Source organism: Vulpes lagopus, chromosome 1 (assembly GCF_018345385.1).
Source record: "Vulpes lagopus strain Blue_001 chromosome 1, ASM1834538v1, whole genome shotgun sequence".
NCBI classification, from domain to species: domain Eukaryota; kingdom Metazoa; phylum Chordata; class Mammalia; order Carnivora; family Canidae; genus Vulpes; species Vulpes lagopus.
Genome location: NC_054824.1, coordinates 68,572,874 through 68,590,290, shown reverse-complemented (window position 1 = coordinate 68,590,290; position 17,417 = coordinate 68,572,874). Strand labels below are relative to the sequence as shown.

The 17,417-nt window shown below is 51.0% G+C and overlaps 2 protein-coding genes across 2 annotated transcripts; both read left to right on the top strand.

The window, feature by feature from the left end:
- Positions 1-1,316: 1,316 nt before the first annotated feature.
- On the top strand, positions 1,317-14,802 carry FANCE (FA complementation group E). Its single transcript, XM_041766957.1, has 10 exons — positions 1,317-1,762; positions 5,402-6,026; positions 6,599-6,643; positions 6,891-6,950; positions 7,253-7,396; positions 8,182-8,305; positions 8,514-8,592; positions 10,294-10,360; positions 11,757-11,882; positions 13,473-14,802. The coding sequence occupies exons 1-10, from the start codon at positions 1,515-1,517 to the stop codon at positions 13,572-13,574; spliced, it is 1,620 nt and encodes a 539-aa protein (XP_041622891.1). The 5' UTR covers positions 1,317-1,514; the 3' UTR covers positions 13,575-14,802.
- Positions 14,803-14,954: 152 nt separating this feature from the next.
- RPL10A (ribosomal protein L10a) lies at positions 14,955-17,417 on the top strand. The gene is made up of 6 exons (XM_041766972.1): positions 14,955-15,090; positions 15,362-15,436; positions 15,512-15,592; positions 15,930-16,078; positions 16,739-16,911; positions 17,216-17,417. The coding sequence occupies exons 1-6, from the start codon at positions 15,086-15,088 to the stop codon at positions 17,384-17,386; spliced, it is 654 nt and encodes a 217-aa protein (XP_041622906.1). The 5' UTR covers positions 14,955-15,085; the 3' UTR covers positions 17,387-17,417.

Below are 17,417 nucleotides of genomic sequence, written 5' to 3'. Positions count from 1 at the left end.
TGCTCCAGCCACACTTATGTCTCAGGGCCTTTGCATGTGCTCTTCCCTCTGCCTGAAATGACCTCCCCACAGATGTCTATCTGTTTTGCCTCCTTATCTTCTTCAGTTCATCTCGCCTGACTACCTACTTAAAGATTACCTCACTGTGTCTCACTTCCTTGCTATATTCTTCTTGAAAGCACTAATAACAATCAAACATTCTATCGTTAACTTATTAGTTGTCTCTCCTCTCTAGAGCATCAGCAACAATGAGGAGGGTCACTTTTTTGCTCCCTGAGTCCCCAACCCTAGGTGATCAGTAAAAGTTTATTGAATGAATGAATGTGTGTAGCTGCAGAAGTTGGGAGAATGGTAAATACAGACTGGAACCCAAAGTAGGGTTGATGGATCCTGGGGGGGCTCTTCTCCCCTCTCTATATATTCTTATCTTCTGCAGTGATTCCTCTTCTCCCCCCACTTCACTAGAAGCTTGCCTTCTCCAGCAGATTTCTTTACACTGAAACCTTGGGAGGTGGAGCCCTCCTGGGCCCTTATAAACAACACAAGACAAGTTGGCTTCTTGGACTTGGGGAGGAAGTTCTCAGCAAAGCCTTTGGCCATAGAGTATTTTACCAACCTATTCTCAAGTATAGTGTGTCAAATATTTCTGGAGAGGACTGAAACCTGGTGATGACAGTTGATGGCCTGTGGAAGAGGTGATGTCAGTGTGGGGTGGTAAACTGTGACTAAATCTTATTGCAAGGGGGCACGTGGATGGCTCAGTGGTTGAGCATCTGTCTTTGGCTCAGGTCGTGATCCTGGAGTTCTGGGATCGAGTCCCACGTCAGAACAAACGTCTCCCTCTGCCTATGTCTCTGCCTCTCTCTGGGTCTCTCAAGAATAAATACATTTAAAAAAATGTAAAAAATCTTATCTTAAAATCCATGATGCGAAAAAAAAAATCCATGATGCGCATAACATGGACATCAGCTAAGATTAAATGATGCTTGGCTCCCGAACAACAGGATCCCTGACATCCTTTCTGCACTCCATCCCCGGCCTCCTCACTTCAGAGAGCAGGAGAGGAACAAAGGTGAGGGTTAATACGTCCCTCCACCGAGCCCCGCCCCGCCCCGCCCCACCATCTCCCGCATGGCCCCGCCCACAAGCAAACCCCCTCGTTGTGGCCCCGCCCCCACAGTGGCCCCGCCCCACCCGCGGATCTCCCTCGGCCTTCGTCCCGCCCCTTCACTCCGTTCCTCCGCCTCTATGGTCAGGACCGTTTGTGGCCCCGCCCCTTCCGGCCTGCCCTCGCCCCTCGCTTCACGTCCGGCCCCGCCCCTAGCCACGCCTCCTTCGTGCTTTCTGAGGGCGCGCGGGATTCTGGCTGGCTCTCGGCCGCGGAGCCCCCAGGCCCGCAGGTGGCAGGTGCCGGAAGAGGCTCGTCGCCGCGTCAGGGCAGGCGCTGGCGTCCTGCGCCCTTTCCCGGGTCCTCGAGACCGAGGTCAGGAACCAGAGCGGCGGCGGCTCCGGGCATGGCGGCCTCGGAGGCGGCACCCGCTCCGGCGGAGGGCGCAGACTCGGCGCCCTGGGCACAGCTGGAGGCCCCCGCCCAGCTCCTGCTGCGGGCGCTGCAGGCGGGGCCGGACGGGGCGCGGCGCGGCCTGGGGCTGCTGCGGGCGCTGGCCAGTCGCGGCGGGGAGCCCTTCGGTTGGGGCCGCATCCTCGAGGCGCTGTGCCGGGAGGAGCCCGTCGTGGAGGGCCCGGACTGTCGCCTGGAGCTGTAAGTCGCCTGCTCGCGGAGCGCCGCGTTTCGGCCGTGAGGCGGGGGGTGGCGCCACCCCACTTTCTAGATGAGGAGATCGAGGCCCGCAGCCCGGCATCCCTGCCGCGCACCCCGGGAGGAGGAGCGCATCCCACGGGCCTTGCTGGAGGACCGCCTTGGTGCGGCGGGAGCCGCCAGCCTGCGCGTGAATGAGGAGCTGGAAGCCGGTGGACTCTAAGGATCTGACCGCATGCTTCCCGCTCCAAGGCAATCGCACTCATACCTCTAGTGTACGCAGGAGTAAAAATACCTACGTTGTAAAGTATACAAAAGTAGAAATTGATTTTTAAAAATATTTTATTTATTTATTTATTCATGAGAGACACAGACAGAGGCAGAGACGCAGGCAGAGGGAGAAGCAGGCTCCATGCAGGGAGCCCGATGCTGGACTCGATCCCCGGTCTCCAGGATCACGCCCTGAGCCGAAGGCAGGAGCTAAACCACTGAGCCACCCAGGTGTCCCAAAAAGAAGAAATTTAAGCTGTGGTGACAGAACGGACATCTGAAGGGTGGCTTTATGATGTCAAATTTTCAAAGCGCAGTATACATTTTAGGGCAAAATCACTTTTCTTAAGGATGGTGTTCTTGATAATTTACAGTCTTTGAGGTGACTTTGAACTTTCTTTCTTTCTTTCTTTTCTTTCTTATTTCCTCTTTCTTTCTTTCCTGTTTCTTTTTTGCCTCTATGTGACTGAATTTCTGCTAGGAGCAGAAGGGTCAGCTCTGCCATTTTCTTATTTGATGGGCTTCCCTTACTGGTATTCAGTTCCTTTTCGGTCATCTTTATAAACTGTGTGTCCATTTAGTGAGGTTGGTTTTGTTAAAGAACATAATTCAGTATCCATAAATGCATTTAATTATCCTAAGTAACCAAAATACTTGAAGTAGAAAAAGTGACAGAAGTGTCCCCTTCAGCCTTTAGGGGGCTGAAGAGCCGTCTTTGCACTCAGATGCTCCTCTCAGAATTAGGCTGGAGACTGGACTATGAAGGGCCATTCCATACATTAAATATTTGTAATACTTAATTTCTCATGTTTTAGATAAGTAGAAGTGGAAATTCTAATATTGTCTTCACACACCCTACTTTGAATTTGTTTTGAGAAATGGGTCAGGAGAGGGGCCCCTGGGTGGCTAGTCAGTTGAGCTTAGGGCTCTTGATCTCTGCTCAGGTCTTGATCTCAGGGTCTCCATCTCAGCATCCTGAGTTTAAGTCCCACAGTGAACTCCAGGCTGGGCATGGAGCCTACTTAAAAAAAAAAAGAAAGAAAGAAAGAAAGAAATGAGTCAGGGGAACTTTCTGCATCCCCAAATTGGAGGCCATAAACATTCAGCTGTCTGGCTTTTTCTGGACAGAATTAGAGGAGGGGAACTTAATTTGAGGTCCCTGGTTAAAACTTTATTTCAGTATAATTGGTTTCTTTCATAATCCCATGTATTTTATTTTCTGCATTTAACACTCTGATAAGGGGATTCATGCACACAAAAAAAGTTAAGAGCCTTTGAAGTAGGGTTTTCCCCCAGCTCTGTGCTTCTAAATATCCTCTACCACAAATTGACCATCTTTTGAACTTTTACCTTAGTTTTCTCTCTCACTTAGTGTTTTTCACAAAGAAATCAAAGTCAAATATTTTTTTTCTCTTTCACACATCCCAGATGCCCCTTGTATGTAATGACAAGCAGCCCTGAGGAATCACATAGAGAGGAGCAGAGGTGTGATGCCAGGTGGGCTTGGTGTACCCATGACTTGCTTGCCACACCAGTAAGCCTTAGGTCACACGGCATTTGGATTTGTGCATCAGAGACAGCTACATTGCTCTGTCCAAAGTAGCCCTTGCTTATCTCTGGACTTATCCTCAGAGAGTTAATTCATTCAGTAAATGTGTACCCTTTGCCTGCTATGGACTGACACTGTGCTGGGTACTGGGACATGGAGGAAGGAGAGACTGCCTCTGCCTCTCAGGAACTCGGGTGACAGGAATGTCAGAGCTAGATGTGACCTTGTAAGTTCCAGGGAATTGCTAAGGGAATTGCTAATAGGGCTGCAGAGTAAGCACTGCACCACATCCTGGAATATTACTATTTTTATTTTGGGCCTTAATCTATCTTTTTTTATTTTTTTTAAGATTTTAGTTATTTATTCATGAGAGACACAGAAAGAGAGACAGGCAGAGATACAGGCAGAGGGAGAAGCAGGCCCCATGCAGGGAGCCCGATGTGGGACTCGATCCCGGGTCTCCAGGATCAGGCCCTGGACTGAAGGCAACGCTAAACCTCTGAGCCACCCAGACTGCCCCTTTTTTAATCTTTTTAAGTAAGCTTCCCACCATGTGGAGCTTGAACTCATGACCTTGAAATCACGAGTCACATGCTCCAGGGTTGCCTGGCTGGCTCAGTCGGTGGAGTGTGTGATTCATAATCTCAGGGTCCTGAGTTTGAGCCCTGTATTGGGTGTAGAGTTTACTTTAAATAAATAATTAAACTCTTAAACACACACACACACACACACACACACACACACACACAAAACAGAGTCACATACTGAACCAACCAGGCGCCCCTGAAGGATTATTTTTATGCAAAGTTTGGGAAGGGAGTTTTTTTTATGTAAAACAAGCATGGGTCTTTTATAGAGTAGGTTTCAATGTGGATTTTTTTTTTTTAAGATTTTATTTATTCATGAGAGACAGAGAGAGAGAGAGGCAGAGACATAGACAGAGGGAGATTCAGGTTCCCTGGGAGGAGCCGGATATGGGACTTTATCCAGGACCCCAGGATCATTACCTGAGTTGAAGGCAGCTGCTCAACCACTGAGCCACCCAGGTGCCCCTCAATGTGGATTTTTTTGAGCCAAAATAGGACACGTCAAAAAACAGCCTAGCCCAGAATATATGAATACATGCTCAATTAAAAAAAGAATTGTTAAAAAAAATTTGAATTGTTCAGAGAACTTTTGGCTGTTTAGGAATAATAAAATGAACTCAAACTGGCTTAACCACCACAACAAAAAATACATGCTCGATGAATGCCTTTTGAATGGCTCTCCTGGGCAACCCTGGTGGCTCAGCGGTTTAGTGCCACCTTCAACCCAGGGCCTGATCCTGGAGACCTGGGATTGAGTCCCACGTCGGGCTCCCTACATGGAGCCTGCTTCTCCCTCTGCCTGTGTCTCTGCCTCTCTCTCTCTCTCTCTCTGTCTCTCATGAATAAATAAATAAAATCTTAAAAAAAATAAAAATGAATGGCTCTCCTGCTGACCCCTTCCATCCACCCTGACCCAAGGGTACTGCCTCCTAGCCACCCCGTCTGTCCATTGCCACCCAGCTTTACCCAGTCTGCCCTGTGCTCCTTCCAGCAAGATATTCTTTTTTTTTTAATTTTTTTTATTATTACTTATTTATGATAGTCACAGAGAGAGAGAGAGAGAGGCAGAGACACAGGCAGAGGGAGAAGCAGGCTCCATGCACCGAGAGCCTGATGTGGGATTTGATCCCGGGTCTCCAGGATCGCGCCCTGGGCCAAAGGCAGGCGCCGAACCGCTGCACCACCCAGGGATCCCCCAGCAAGATATTCTTAACTGCTTGTCCTCCTTCTGCCCAGGAAGCCACTGCTGCTGCGCTTGCCCCCGTTATGCCAGAGGAATCTGATGTCCCTGCTGATGGCTGTTCGGCCATTGTTGCCTGAAAATGGACTACTCCCTGTGCTGCAGATTGCACAACAAGACCAAAGCCCTGACCCTGATGCCTGGCTCTGGGTCCTGGGGGAATTGCTGCGGAGGGATTTGAACGCGGGGTTATCGACTGAGGGCGTGTCTGTGCTGTCTAAGAGCTGCCAGGGACGGCTCCAAGGCCTGTGTAGGCGGCTGGGCCGGGGAGGCAGGAGGCTGAAGTTGCTCCAGGTTCCAGAGCCTGAAGAGGAAGAAGAGGAGGACAAGGAGGACAGGGACTCTCAGCAACCTGGGAAACGTAGAAAGAGGCGAGAGGAAGGACCTACCAGTCCTGAGGGCGAGTGTGCCCCCAAAAAGTTCCGGTGTTTGGAAGGGGAAGAGGAAGAAGGTCAGGAGGAGGAGAGATGTGAACCTGAATCTTTGGAATCCCTGGCAGATGAAGGAGATGCCCTACCCATTAAGAACCAGAGTGTCAGGGCCAAGCCCAGTGAGGCTGGTCAGAGTCTGGAGGCTGCTAAGGACCTAGCTGAGAGTTTGGAGTTGCCCAAACCTGTCCAGGTACTAGAATGGGGAGGCTGGGTTTAGAGTGATCCTCCAGGAGTGGGGGGTTTATCCAGGTGAGGGCTCGGTGGGAGACTATTTCCCAACTGGGGTAACAAGTCTATGGAGCTGGGGTAGGGGTGTTGGGTTCAGGGAATATAGTTTCTGCTCCATGGACTCCCAAGCAAGAGGTGGGAAGAGTTAGTGGAGGGGGAAACCTTTGGCCCTAATAATCTACAACATGAGGTTAAAGGATGCCAGGCAAGAAGAAAAGCTCCTCTGCGCAGAGGGTGTGGAATCATGCCAGCATCCAGCCTGTCTTCCCAACCTAAGCCCTGGGTCTACCCCCATTAGGATGAGTACAGAGGGGACAAGTCTAGACAGCTGGGTTTCCATGGGCCTTGTCTACTATACTTTGAGTTCTTAAGCTCCTCTCAAGGTTTAGGCTTCGCTTTCTTGACTCTCTTGAATCATCCTTGCCCATTAGCTCCCACTGATCTGGAGCCTTCTCGGGGGAGGGGGCTAGGACTGGGCCCCGGGACCACACTGTGTTGACAGGGACTTGGCAGTGACTGGGCTTTTCTTTGCAGGACCAGGTTCCCAGACTGCAGCAGCTGCTCAAGACGCTGGGGGAGGTAACTGGCCCCTGCTCACCATCGCCCTTCCACTTTCTGTCTAGACCTTAGCCAGGCCCAGGGAAGCACAGGCTGTTTGGACAATGGGGGTCAGAGTGAAAGTCTGAAGACAATCACTGCAGGGACTTCTCTTGGCCCAAGGACAGATATGTCATCTAACCCCAGACAAGTCCTTCTCCTCTGGTAGTGTCCAGGCTCCTCACCCCCAACTCTGCCACAGCCGGGACATGAGATTTGCCTTTTCCAGGGGTTGGAGGGTGCCCTGCCGGTTGAGCTACAGCTTCTCCATGAATGCAGTCCCAGCCAGGTGAGTCCAGGAAGACTGCCTGGCCCTGAGGGTACATCCCCTCTCCCCAGCCTTGTTCCATTTAGGTCTGTGTTTCCTTGCCTTGTGTGGGAATTTGGGGAGCGGATTTTGTTGGGTTCTGTGGTCTCTTGGGTAAAGGTCATCCTTTGTGCTTTTGATCTTGGATCCTCCTCCTATGAGGAGCTCTCCCTGCCTTATGTTACCTTGGAGTGTCCTTGCCCTACTCATTCTGCTGCCCAGTTGGCTTGAGACAGCCTAGCAGAGGCAGACTGAGTGTGTCTGTGGCCTCTCCTGCTTGGTAGGTGGACCTGCTGTGTGCCCAGCTGCAGCTCCCACAGCTCTCTGATCCAGCTCTCCTGCAGCTCTGCACCTGGCTTCTGTCCCTTTCCCCAGATCTCAGCCTCAGCAATGCTACTGTTCTGACCAAGAGCCTCTTTCTTAGACGGGTAGGTGGCATTGTGATAACACCTGGCATGGTAGGGACTATGGGGAAGAGCATCTGAGCCCTCAGAAGGGTGGTGCTTGGGAGAGGGGGTTCCCCACCTTGTAAGGCATCTGGACTCTCAGAGGCAGCCTGGGGCAGGCGGAGGACATGGACCTCCAGGCCATCTATCCACATGCCATCTAATTCCTCTCTCTTGAGCTCCAGATCCTTCCAGGAGCTGAAGGGATTTGGGAGCTCTGTGTCATTTCCAATGGGTGAATCCATGTGAGTTCTAGATAAAAGAACTTTTGTATGGGACACCTGAGTGGCTCAGCAGTTGAGCATCTGCCTTTGGCTTAGGGCATGATCCCGGAGTCCGAGGATCGAGTCCCATGCCCGGCTCCCTGCATGGAGACTGCTTCTTCCACCTGTGTCTTTGCCTCTCTCTCTGTGTGTGTCTCATGAATAAATAAATAAATAAAATCTTTAAAAACAAAACACAAAAGTTCTTTTTTTTTTTTTTAAGATTTTATTTATTTATTCATGAGAGACACACAGAGAGAGGCAGAGACACAAGCAAAGGGAGAAGCAGGCTCCACGCAGGAAGGCCAACGTTGGACTTGATCCCGGGACTCTGGGATCAGATCCTGAGCCGAAGGCAGATGCTCAACTGCTGAGCCACCCAGGTGTCTCGAACTTTTGTGTTTTCTTTGCAACATGTATCACCGTCTGAAATGTGTCTGACAAACATTCATTCAAGGAAAGAAGAAATGAATTAATTAATATTTCCTTCCCCATTGGCTGTAGATTCTCTCCCTGACTTCCTCAGCCTCCCGCCTGCTCATGACCGCGCTGACCGCCTTCTGTGCCAAGTATGCCTATCCTGTCTGCAGAGCCCTCCTTGGCCCTGTGCTCCAGGCCCCGGGAACAGGTAATTCTGGAACCAGCCCTGGGCCCAGTAGCTCTGCCCTTTCTCTTCCCACCACCCTTCACTCCTGGGGGGCCCTGGCAGTTGTGTATTCAGTCAATAAGGCTGCCTTGCTTCCCTGACTATGCTCCCCTGTAATGAGCCAGGCATTGTGTTCTATCCTCTCCTGCCATTTTTCCCCAGACCTCCTGCCCTGTTGTCCCCTACCCAGGTCCAGCTCAAACAGAGTTATTGTGTTGCCTTATGAAGGACGAGGCCCTGGAGCCAGACACACAGGTTCTAATGCTGGGGTGAGTGTACATGCCTGCATGCTGTCCCTGCCCCTACCCCCTCCCACTGGCCAAGTCTGCTCTTGGCATTCTGGAGTTGGAGCTGCCTGGATACCAGGCCCTGTACCTGAAAGACAGGTGGCAGCACAGCGGAGGCCCCTCTCACTGTTGCCTGAGCCGGGCTTTGTGCCTCCCCGCCACAGTTCCCACTCTGACCCTGCCCAAGCCCCAGGTTCCAGCATTCCAGGCCAGATGCCTGGGGGACACAGAGAAGGGGCTGGTGGTCCCCACTCGAGCCGTTCACAGTGTAGCTGGAACATGGCACAGTAAGGCACTGGCTGTGGATCCGGGAAGACAGGATTTTAAATCCCAGCCTTGCCTTGTGTGAATTCAGACAGGTTTCTCCATCTCTCTGAGATGATTTCATATGATTTCATATGATTTTCCTCATATGAAAAATGGGCATAATATTCACTCTAGGATTTTTCTAGATGTTAAATATGATAATGCATATAGACCTCAGCACAGTAAGTGCTCAAAAATTGTTATTAAATTTGTGTTAAATTTGGGTATTAAAACTGGGAAGTCAAGATCCAGCCATGTAGAAACAAATGAGTAGCTAAGACCCAATTGACACTAACATGAAATATAAATGCTAACTCTCTGGGGCACCTGGGTGGCTCAGTAGGTTAAACATCTGCCTTCTACTCAGGTCATGATCCCAGGGTCCTGGGATCAGGTCCCATGTCAGGCTCCCTGATCAGTGGGGAGCCTGCTTCTCCCTCTCCCTCTGCCTACTGCTCCCCCTCTCTGTCAAATAAAATATTTTTTTTAATAAAATAAACACTAACTCTCACACGAGAAGGGAACAGTTGTTTAAATGTCAGCCACCACTTACCGAGTCCTTTCTCTGTGCTTTATTTATTTTTTAAAGAATTTATTTATTCATGAGAGACACAGAGAGAGAGAGAGAGAGGCAGAGGGAGAAGCAGGCTCCATGCAGGGAACCTGACGTGAGACTCGATCCTGGGTCCCCAGGATCACACCCTGGGCCAAAGGCAGGCTAAACCTCTGAGCCATCCAGGCTGCTCCCTTCTCTGTGCTTTAGATTCATTTTCTCAGGAAGTGCTCATGCAGTGCTGTCAGGTGGGTGCTATTAGAGACAGAAAACCTAAAGCTCTGAGTTGCTAAGGGACATGGGCCGAAGGTCACACAGCCAGCAAGTATTAAAGCCTGGGATCAGATTCAAGGCCCAGCACCCAAGAAGCCACACTTCTTCTGTGTGACACACTGCCTCTCCACACAAGTGGAAGATGGCGCTGTAGCTTGGGAAGCACTGCTGGAGTGGGCCTCCCCGTGGATTGGGTTCTGCAGGGAAAGCTGCCCTTTCTAGAAAGCCTTGTAGATATCTCACTGCACCATCATCCTCTTCCCTGGGTCACCCTCACCTTTTGTACTCAAGAGGCACTTTTCACTCCTGCTCATTTTTTAGGGAACCTTATACACTTCACATCAGATCCTCCGTTATCCTGTCCAGGAGTCTTGTATTGTAGCCTTCCTAGCACCGAGTAGTGGCTGGCTGCTGCCAGCATCAGGGGGCTCTGACTATTTCCTCTGTTGGCTGGGGATCTAGGCTGTCCCCAGGGCCTTGCCCTGCCTTATGGTAGGAACAGTAGGTACCCAGGCGTGCACTGTTCTCAGCAGGGCCTGTGCTTTTTGCAGACAGATCTTAGAGCTGCCCTGGAAGGAGGAGACTTTCTTGGTGTTGCAGTCACTCCTGGAACGGCAGGTGAGCAGACTGCCTTGAAGGGTAGTCCAATGCTATGGACAGGCATGGGCCTCCCGGGTTGCTGATCCTTCCAGGGGTGGCGAGCAGAGCAGCTGCCCCACAGCAAGGTATGTTACACGGTGGGTGAGTCCTGGGGCTTAAAAAGCTGAAAGCAGAAAGCTGACCACACTGTACATCCTGGCTCTGCTACCTACTAGCTGCGTGGCCTTGGGGAGGGACCTTTTGATGTGTGTGTGTGAATTTTCTTTTATTGTTGAGTACATCATAGATTCCTATGTTCACAAGTTTTCAAGCTCAAAGGATACAGTGAATCATCCATCCAGGTTCCCCTCTCCAGGGCTCATCACTGTTACTAGTTTCAGGGGAACCCTTCCAGAGGTGCTTTTGTGTTCAAGGACACATGTTTAAGTTTACTTTTTCCCTGCTTTTTTTTTTTTTTTAAGATTTATTTCTTTTCTTTATTTTAAAAAATATTTAATTAATTTATTCGAGAGAGAGAGAGCAGAAGAAGGGGAAATGGCAGAAGGAGAAGGAGAAACAGACTCCTCACTGAGCAGGGAGCCCGATGTGGAGCTTGATCCCAGGACCCTGAGATCATTACCCGACCCAAAGGCAGACACTTAACTGACTGAGCCACCCAGGTGCCCCAACATTTATTTATTTTAGAGACAGCATGGGGCAGTAGCAGGGGGTGGGGAGTCAGAGGTAGAGAGAAACTCCAAGCAAACTCTGCTGAGTGTGGGAGCCTGACTTGGGGCTCAATCTCCTGACCCTAAGATCATAACTGAGCCAAAACCAAGAGTTGGATGCTCAACCAACTGTGCCAGCCACGTGCCCCTACTTTTTCCCTACTTTTTTCATGGACGGCAACATACCAAGCTCAGTGCTCTGTACTTTGCCTTTTTAACCTAGCAGTATATTTTGGCAATGTTTCCATATCACTACCTAAAGTTTTGCCTCATTTGTTTATAACTTGACCTAACGTTTTTATGCCTCAGTCTCCCCATCTGCAAAAGGAGAATGATGATCATACCTGCCACACAAGGCCAGGGTGATGTTGAAATGGATAATTAGTGTAAGTGCTCAGAACAGTGCCCTGTGCATGATAAGTATTTATTAAATTTTTAAGGACAACTATTGTTATGCTGGCAGTACCCCCCTGGGACTCCAAACAGGGCTGAGATGTATATGCCAGGCTTTATGTGCATTATCTCATTTAATATTTTTCATCATCTTTAGCGTTAGATGTCATGAGCCCCATTTTACAGATGCAGAAACTGAGGCTTCAGTTTGGTTATGTGACCTGCCTGGGGTTACCTAGGTTGGAAGTGGTAGAGTTTGAAATTGAATCTGGAGCCCTTTCTTATTCTGTTGTCCCATCTCCCAATGTGTGCAGGTGGAGATAACCCCCGAGAAGTTCAGTGTGTTGATGGAGAAGCTCTGTAGAGAGGGGCCAGCAGCCACCACTTCCATGGCCTATGCCAAGCTCATGCTGACAGTGATGACCAAGTATCAGGCCAGTGTGAGTACTGGAAGGGCCATGAGGGCTGGTCCTGCTGCTCTGAGTGTGCCCATGAGGGTGTACATCTAGATGTTGGCCAGGGAAGACACCCTGAATGTTAGCCAGGGAAACTACAAGTTCAAGCTTCAGAATGGGGAATGAGACTGCTAGGAGGTCGTTAATGCAGGCAACACTGCCATGGGCCAGATGGTGAATGAGGCACTGGGGAATCGAGAGTGACCATAGCACAGTTCCTGTCCTTGACTTGACATTCTCCACCGGTGCCAGGCTAGTGGGGTAGGAGAGATGATAAACAGATCGGCATCACATCTGGAAAGATGAGAGGTGGGGGCGGGGGGGGTGCTTTTGGTGGTGGTGGTGGTGGTGGTGGTGGTAGTGGTGGTGGTGGTGGAGAAGCAACTAAACCTTGTTTGTGGTTGGGACAGGCTTCTCAATTCTGAAAGGGTGAGTAGTGGTCAAGGGCCAAGACTGAGGAAAGGACATTTCAGGCAAAGAAAACAGTATAAACTGTGAGCATCCAGGGGGATCTACAGATGGTAGCTTCGGCCTGAAAACATGAGAGTGGATGGTGGTAGGGGTGAGGTTCTAGGTCAGAGTTAAAACACCACGAGGTAATATTGCAGAGCCTCTGCTATGTCTTAGGCACTGTTTAAAGCCCTTTGCTTATGTGGCCTTGCTAGTTTATTTCAGGTGTTAGCCCAATGAGAAGATACTATTAACAGCTCCATTTTATAGATGAGGAAATTGAGATCCAGAGAGGAGGATCCAGGTTTAACCTCTCTCATGTCATCCATGGCCAGGCCGTGCCATCATTGTATGGAAGACCCTATAGGTTATGAGGAGGATCATGGACTTTATCTTGAAGGTCAAGTGTCCCTACCTTTTTGGGGGAGTCACAGGCCCATTTGATGATTTAATGAAAGCTATAGATCCTCCAAGAAAAATGAAAAATCTGAACACATGTTATGTACAATTTCAGGAGAATCCTGGATCCTCTGGAGACCCTGTAGATCCTGGAGGAAGGGCATCCAATATGAGACATTTATAGTTACCCCAGGGCCCAGCTGAAGCTGGGGTGACTTGGTCAGATTTGCATTTTAGAAAGAAGCCTCTGCCAGCCTCTGTTCTGGCATCTGTAAGGAGTGGGGATCGGAGAGAAGATACAGGGCAGAGACCTGTCAGGAGGCTGTAGCAAAAGGTCAGGGAAGAATAGTGTGGCCCCGAAGGAATGTGGCAGCCACAGTAGAGTATCTCTGTCCCTCAGTTTTCTCATCTCTAAAATGGGAGGGTTGTGCAGATTACATGAAGTTATGTTTATAAAGTGTTGCTACATAGTAAGCACCCAATAATTGTCAAGTGTTATTAATGCGGCTGACTTAGTAAGTTGTATAGTTCATATTTGGTCCCAGGTCCACTTGAATACAAAGACCTTGCATAATCATGTATGATGATAAAGTAATGCATTTAGATATCTCCTCCATTGTCCTTGTGTCCTGGATTCCTCTCTCCTTCCTAAACAGGGCCATGGACAGAGGGGAAAGGGGAAGGATCAGCTGCTGGAGTGCTGATATGATTCTTCCTTCTCCCCAGATCACTGAGATCCAGAGGCTGGGCCTGGCCACAGCCCTAGAGCTCAACACCACTTTCCTGAGGAAGTCCCTGCAGGCCGCCCTGAGACATCTGGGCCCCTGACCATCCACCAAGAGACCACACTCCTGGAGCTCCCCCACCAGCTGCCTGAAGAATACTTTTGTCCTCAGCACCATCCCCTGACCCCTTTTCTGGGGAAAAAGGCTGAGCCTGGCCATCCCAGGGGTCAGGTGCCTTCCTGCTCCAGGATGCAGAGAGGCCACTTGGCCCCCCCAGCCAGCAGGGGGGATGCTTCCTGGGCTGAGGGTGCTGGATGAGCTTTATTTCCCAAGGCTGCTGACCTTTGGGCTCACTCTTTGTCACTTTTTCATCAGTTGATGGGGACAGAAACTTTCTGAAAGGCCTCAGTAGGGTCAGAGCAGACCAAGAGTAGATGAATGATGCTTCAGGAGCCCTGAGATGACCTGTGTGCTCAGCATGAATATCTTGCACAGGGGCGCCTGGATGGCTCAGTTGGTTAAGTGTTTGCCTTTGGCTCAAGTCATGATCTCGGAGTCCTGGGATCAAGCCCTGCATCTGGCTCTTTGCTCAGCAAGGAATCTGCTTCTCCCTTTCCCTCTGTGCTTGTGCACTCGCTCTCTCTCAAATAAATAATCATTTAAAAAATATATTTTGCACTCAAGTATATGTTACGACCCTCTGTGTTCTGACTTGGATGATAATTTATTAAAAAGCAGGGGTTTGGGGCACCTGGGTGGCTCAGTTGGCTAAGTGTCTGCCTTAGACTCAGGTCATTATCCCAGGGTCCTGGGATAGAGCCCCCAGTCTGGGCTTCCTGCTCAGTGGGGAGTCCACTTCTCCCCCTCCCGATCCTTCTGCTTGTGTGCACTTACTTTCTCTCAAATAAATAAAATCTTAAAAAACAAAACAAAACAGGTATGCCTTCCTATTAACTCTGGGTATTTGTGGAAAACCAAAGACACCACCACCACAGGGGGCATCTTTCCTGGTGAACCGCTCTGCAAGGGGAAGGTGCCAGAGTTGTCCAGTTCATTTATTCATGTTCTGTGCAGCACTGTGTGACACCACTCACTGCTGCCCTATCAGGGCTGTTTTTTGAGTAAGGGAAGTGTGCCCGGGACAGAACTTTCATGACATTTCCCTTCTCACGATTTACTCTGAAAGCATGAGCCCCAGAGCAAGAGGAGGGAGAGGTTAGGGGGAAAGCCTGCTTTTGAGACGAAGCAGGCGCGCGAAGGCGTGAAGGGACAAATAGGCGGGAGCTACATGCTCTCAGTGGCCATCCCGGTGAGGTGCCCAGGGCCAGCCTCTTACGTGCCTGGCAGCAGGGGCGCCACTGGGGACAGTCTCCGGGTGCCACGAGGCGCCCAGGACCGCCGCCCCGCCCCGCCCGCTTCGGAGCCAGCCTAGCTGTGCTACGCGCGGCAGCGCCCTCCAGCGGCCATGGACGGCGGCGCGACCCGAGATTGAGCGACCCGGCCGCGCTCCGGAGGGAAACCACGGGCAAAGGCATCTCGCGAGAACAAGAGCCTTATTTGAGCGCACGCGCGAGTTGAAGCACTCTCTTTTCCGGTTACTGCGGCGGAGTTGCCATGAGGTGAGTGGCGCTTGGGGAGCCATCCACCGTCATCCGCGGTCACTGGCACCTTGGTAGGGAGGGAGGCTTGCGGGCCGAATCGGGGTTCCGTGCCCCTGCTTCGCCGAGAGGCGTTTCTGGTAAGGTGTCTCTTGCTCGGAGCCTGCATCTCGGTCGCACCTAGGTCGCCGGACGTGGTGCCCGGATTCCCCTTGGGGGGCGTTCCGGCCACGCCGAGGGTGTTGATGCGGCCGCCCAGGTGCTGAGCGTTCGCCTTGCTTCTGTCTCGTAGCAGCAAAGTCTCCCGCGACACCCTGTACGAGGCGGTGCGGGAGGTCCTGCACGGGAACCAGCGCAAGCGCCGGAAGTAAGCCGGGCCTCGGCGGGGGGGGGGGGCCGGCGGGTGGAGGGGCGGCGGCCTGATTCTGTTGCCTTCCCTAAGGTTTCTGGAGACGGTGGAGCTGCAGATCAGCCTGAAGAACTATGACCCTCAGAAGGACAAACGCTTCTCGGGCACCGTCAGGTTGGCACCGTTCAGCCCCCACCCGGCCCTCCGGGCCCTCCCGCCCGAGCCTCCTGTTGAGCTTGAGGCGGGCGGGCACGGACGCGCCCGGGCAGTTCAGACCCCCTGCCCCGGGCAGCCGTGGCTGGACGGACCCCCACCCTGGGTCTTAAAATAAGAGGGGAGGCGTGGGGAGGCCTTGGCCGAGCCCGCCGGCTAGTTTGAGAAGCCAGACTAGCTGTTGGTGAAAGTGGACGTGCTGGGTAAGGCTCTAACTGCAGCGGCCCCGGACCCCTTCGCCTGTATCTGGAGCTCGGGCTGGGCCTGACCGGTGCTGTTCCCCTCCCCGCAAACGCAGGCTTAAGTCCACCCCCCGCCCCAAGTTCTCTGTGTGTGTTTTGGGGGACCAGCAACACTGTGATGAGGCCAAGGCAGTGGACATTCCCCACATGGACATTGAAGCGCTGAAGAAACTCAACAAGAATAAAAAACTAGTCAAGAAGCTGGGTGAGTGTGGCTTGGGGTGGCTTTGTTTTCCGGCAGACGGTTGTCACGGGAGTGGTAGAAAAGTGACATTGCCATTTGGATTTTAAAACGATTGGGGGGGGGGGGCAGAATCATGGAAAGGATCTGTTACGGGGGAGTCACTTGAGGGAGTGATGCTTTATATAATCTTTCAAGGTTCCTTTTTATTATTTGCTTTGAGGAGTCTTTCTGAACAGGCAAGTTCCCTTAAGTCGACTAGTGAGGTGCTGCTATGTTCTGAGTTGGGATTTCTAGTTAAAGTTCTTTTTTTTTTTCACGCATCTTTATCATAAGTAGTCTAAGCATTTTACAGAAAGGAAGTAGGTGCCCCACTCTTCATGTAATAGAAAAGTTGCAGGCATTGAACCCAGGAGTCTTAACCAGCATGTGCATCTACTATTGGAACGTGAAGAGAGCCGGTCAGCCTGGGTTTCCAAAGCCAGGTTTTCTGTGAATGTCGGGCCAGTAAAAGGCCAGGGGATAGGGACAAGCTGGAATAAGGAGAGGATTAAAAAGACATTGTACATGGAGAGAGTACAGTAAGTGGTTAGAGGCTACTTTGGTGGTTGGTTGACAAAACTCTGTTCAGAGGTTGTTTTTGGGGGCCAGAATCCTGAGCATCCGATGTCTTCTTTTTACCAGCCAAGAAGTATGATGCCTTTTTGGCTTCAGAATCTCTGATCAAGCAGATTCCACGAATCCTGGGTCCAGGCCTGAATAAAGCTGGCAAGTTCCCTTCCTTGCTGACCCACAATGAGAACATGGTGGCCAAAGTGGATGAAGTGAAGTCCACCATCAAATTCCAGATGAAGAAGGTAAGAAGGTCTGACTGGATTGCAGAGATTAAGCTTTGGTGATGGTGGCACCACCAGTCCTAAAGTTCATCCATGTTCTCTGAATGGGAGTCCCGGCTCATATTTCTACAGATACGTAGGACATGTGACAGTCACTGAGCAGGGTTGAAGCTTTCCACGTGCCTTTGGTTTTCCTGGCCTGGGGTCCGGGTGCTGTTCACTAGGTCATTGGAGTGGGGAGGGATGGGTCATTTGGCTTCTAGATGTGCCTACTCTGACTCTTCTGTTTGGCCGGCCGGCCTGATTTGACTGGACTCTCTCACAGGTGCTATGTCTGGCAGTGGCTGTTGGCCACGTGAAGATGACGGACGATGAGCTTGTGTACAACATCCACTTAGCTGTCAATTTCCTGGTGTCCTTGCTCAAGAAGAATTGGCAGAACGTCCGGGCTTTGTACATCAAGAGCACCATGGGCAAACCCCAGCGCCTTTACTAAGACCTTTTAATAAATCCTCGTGCTACCGTTA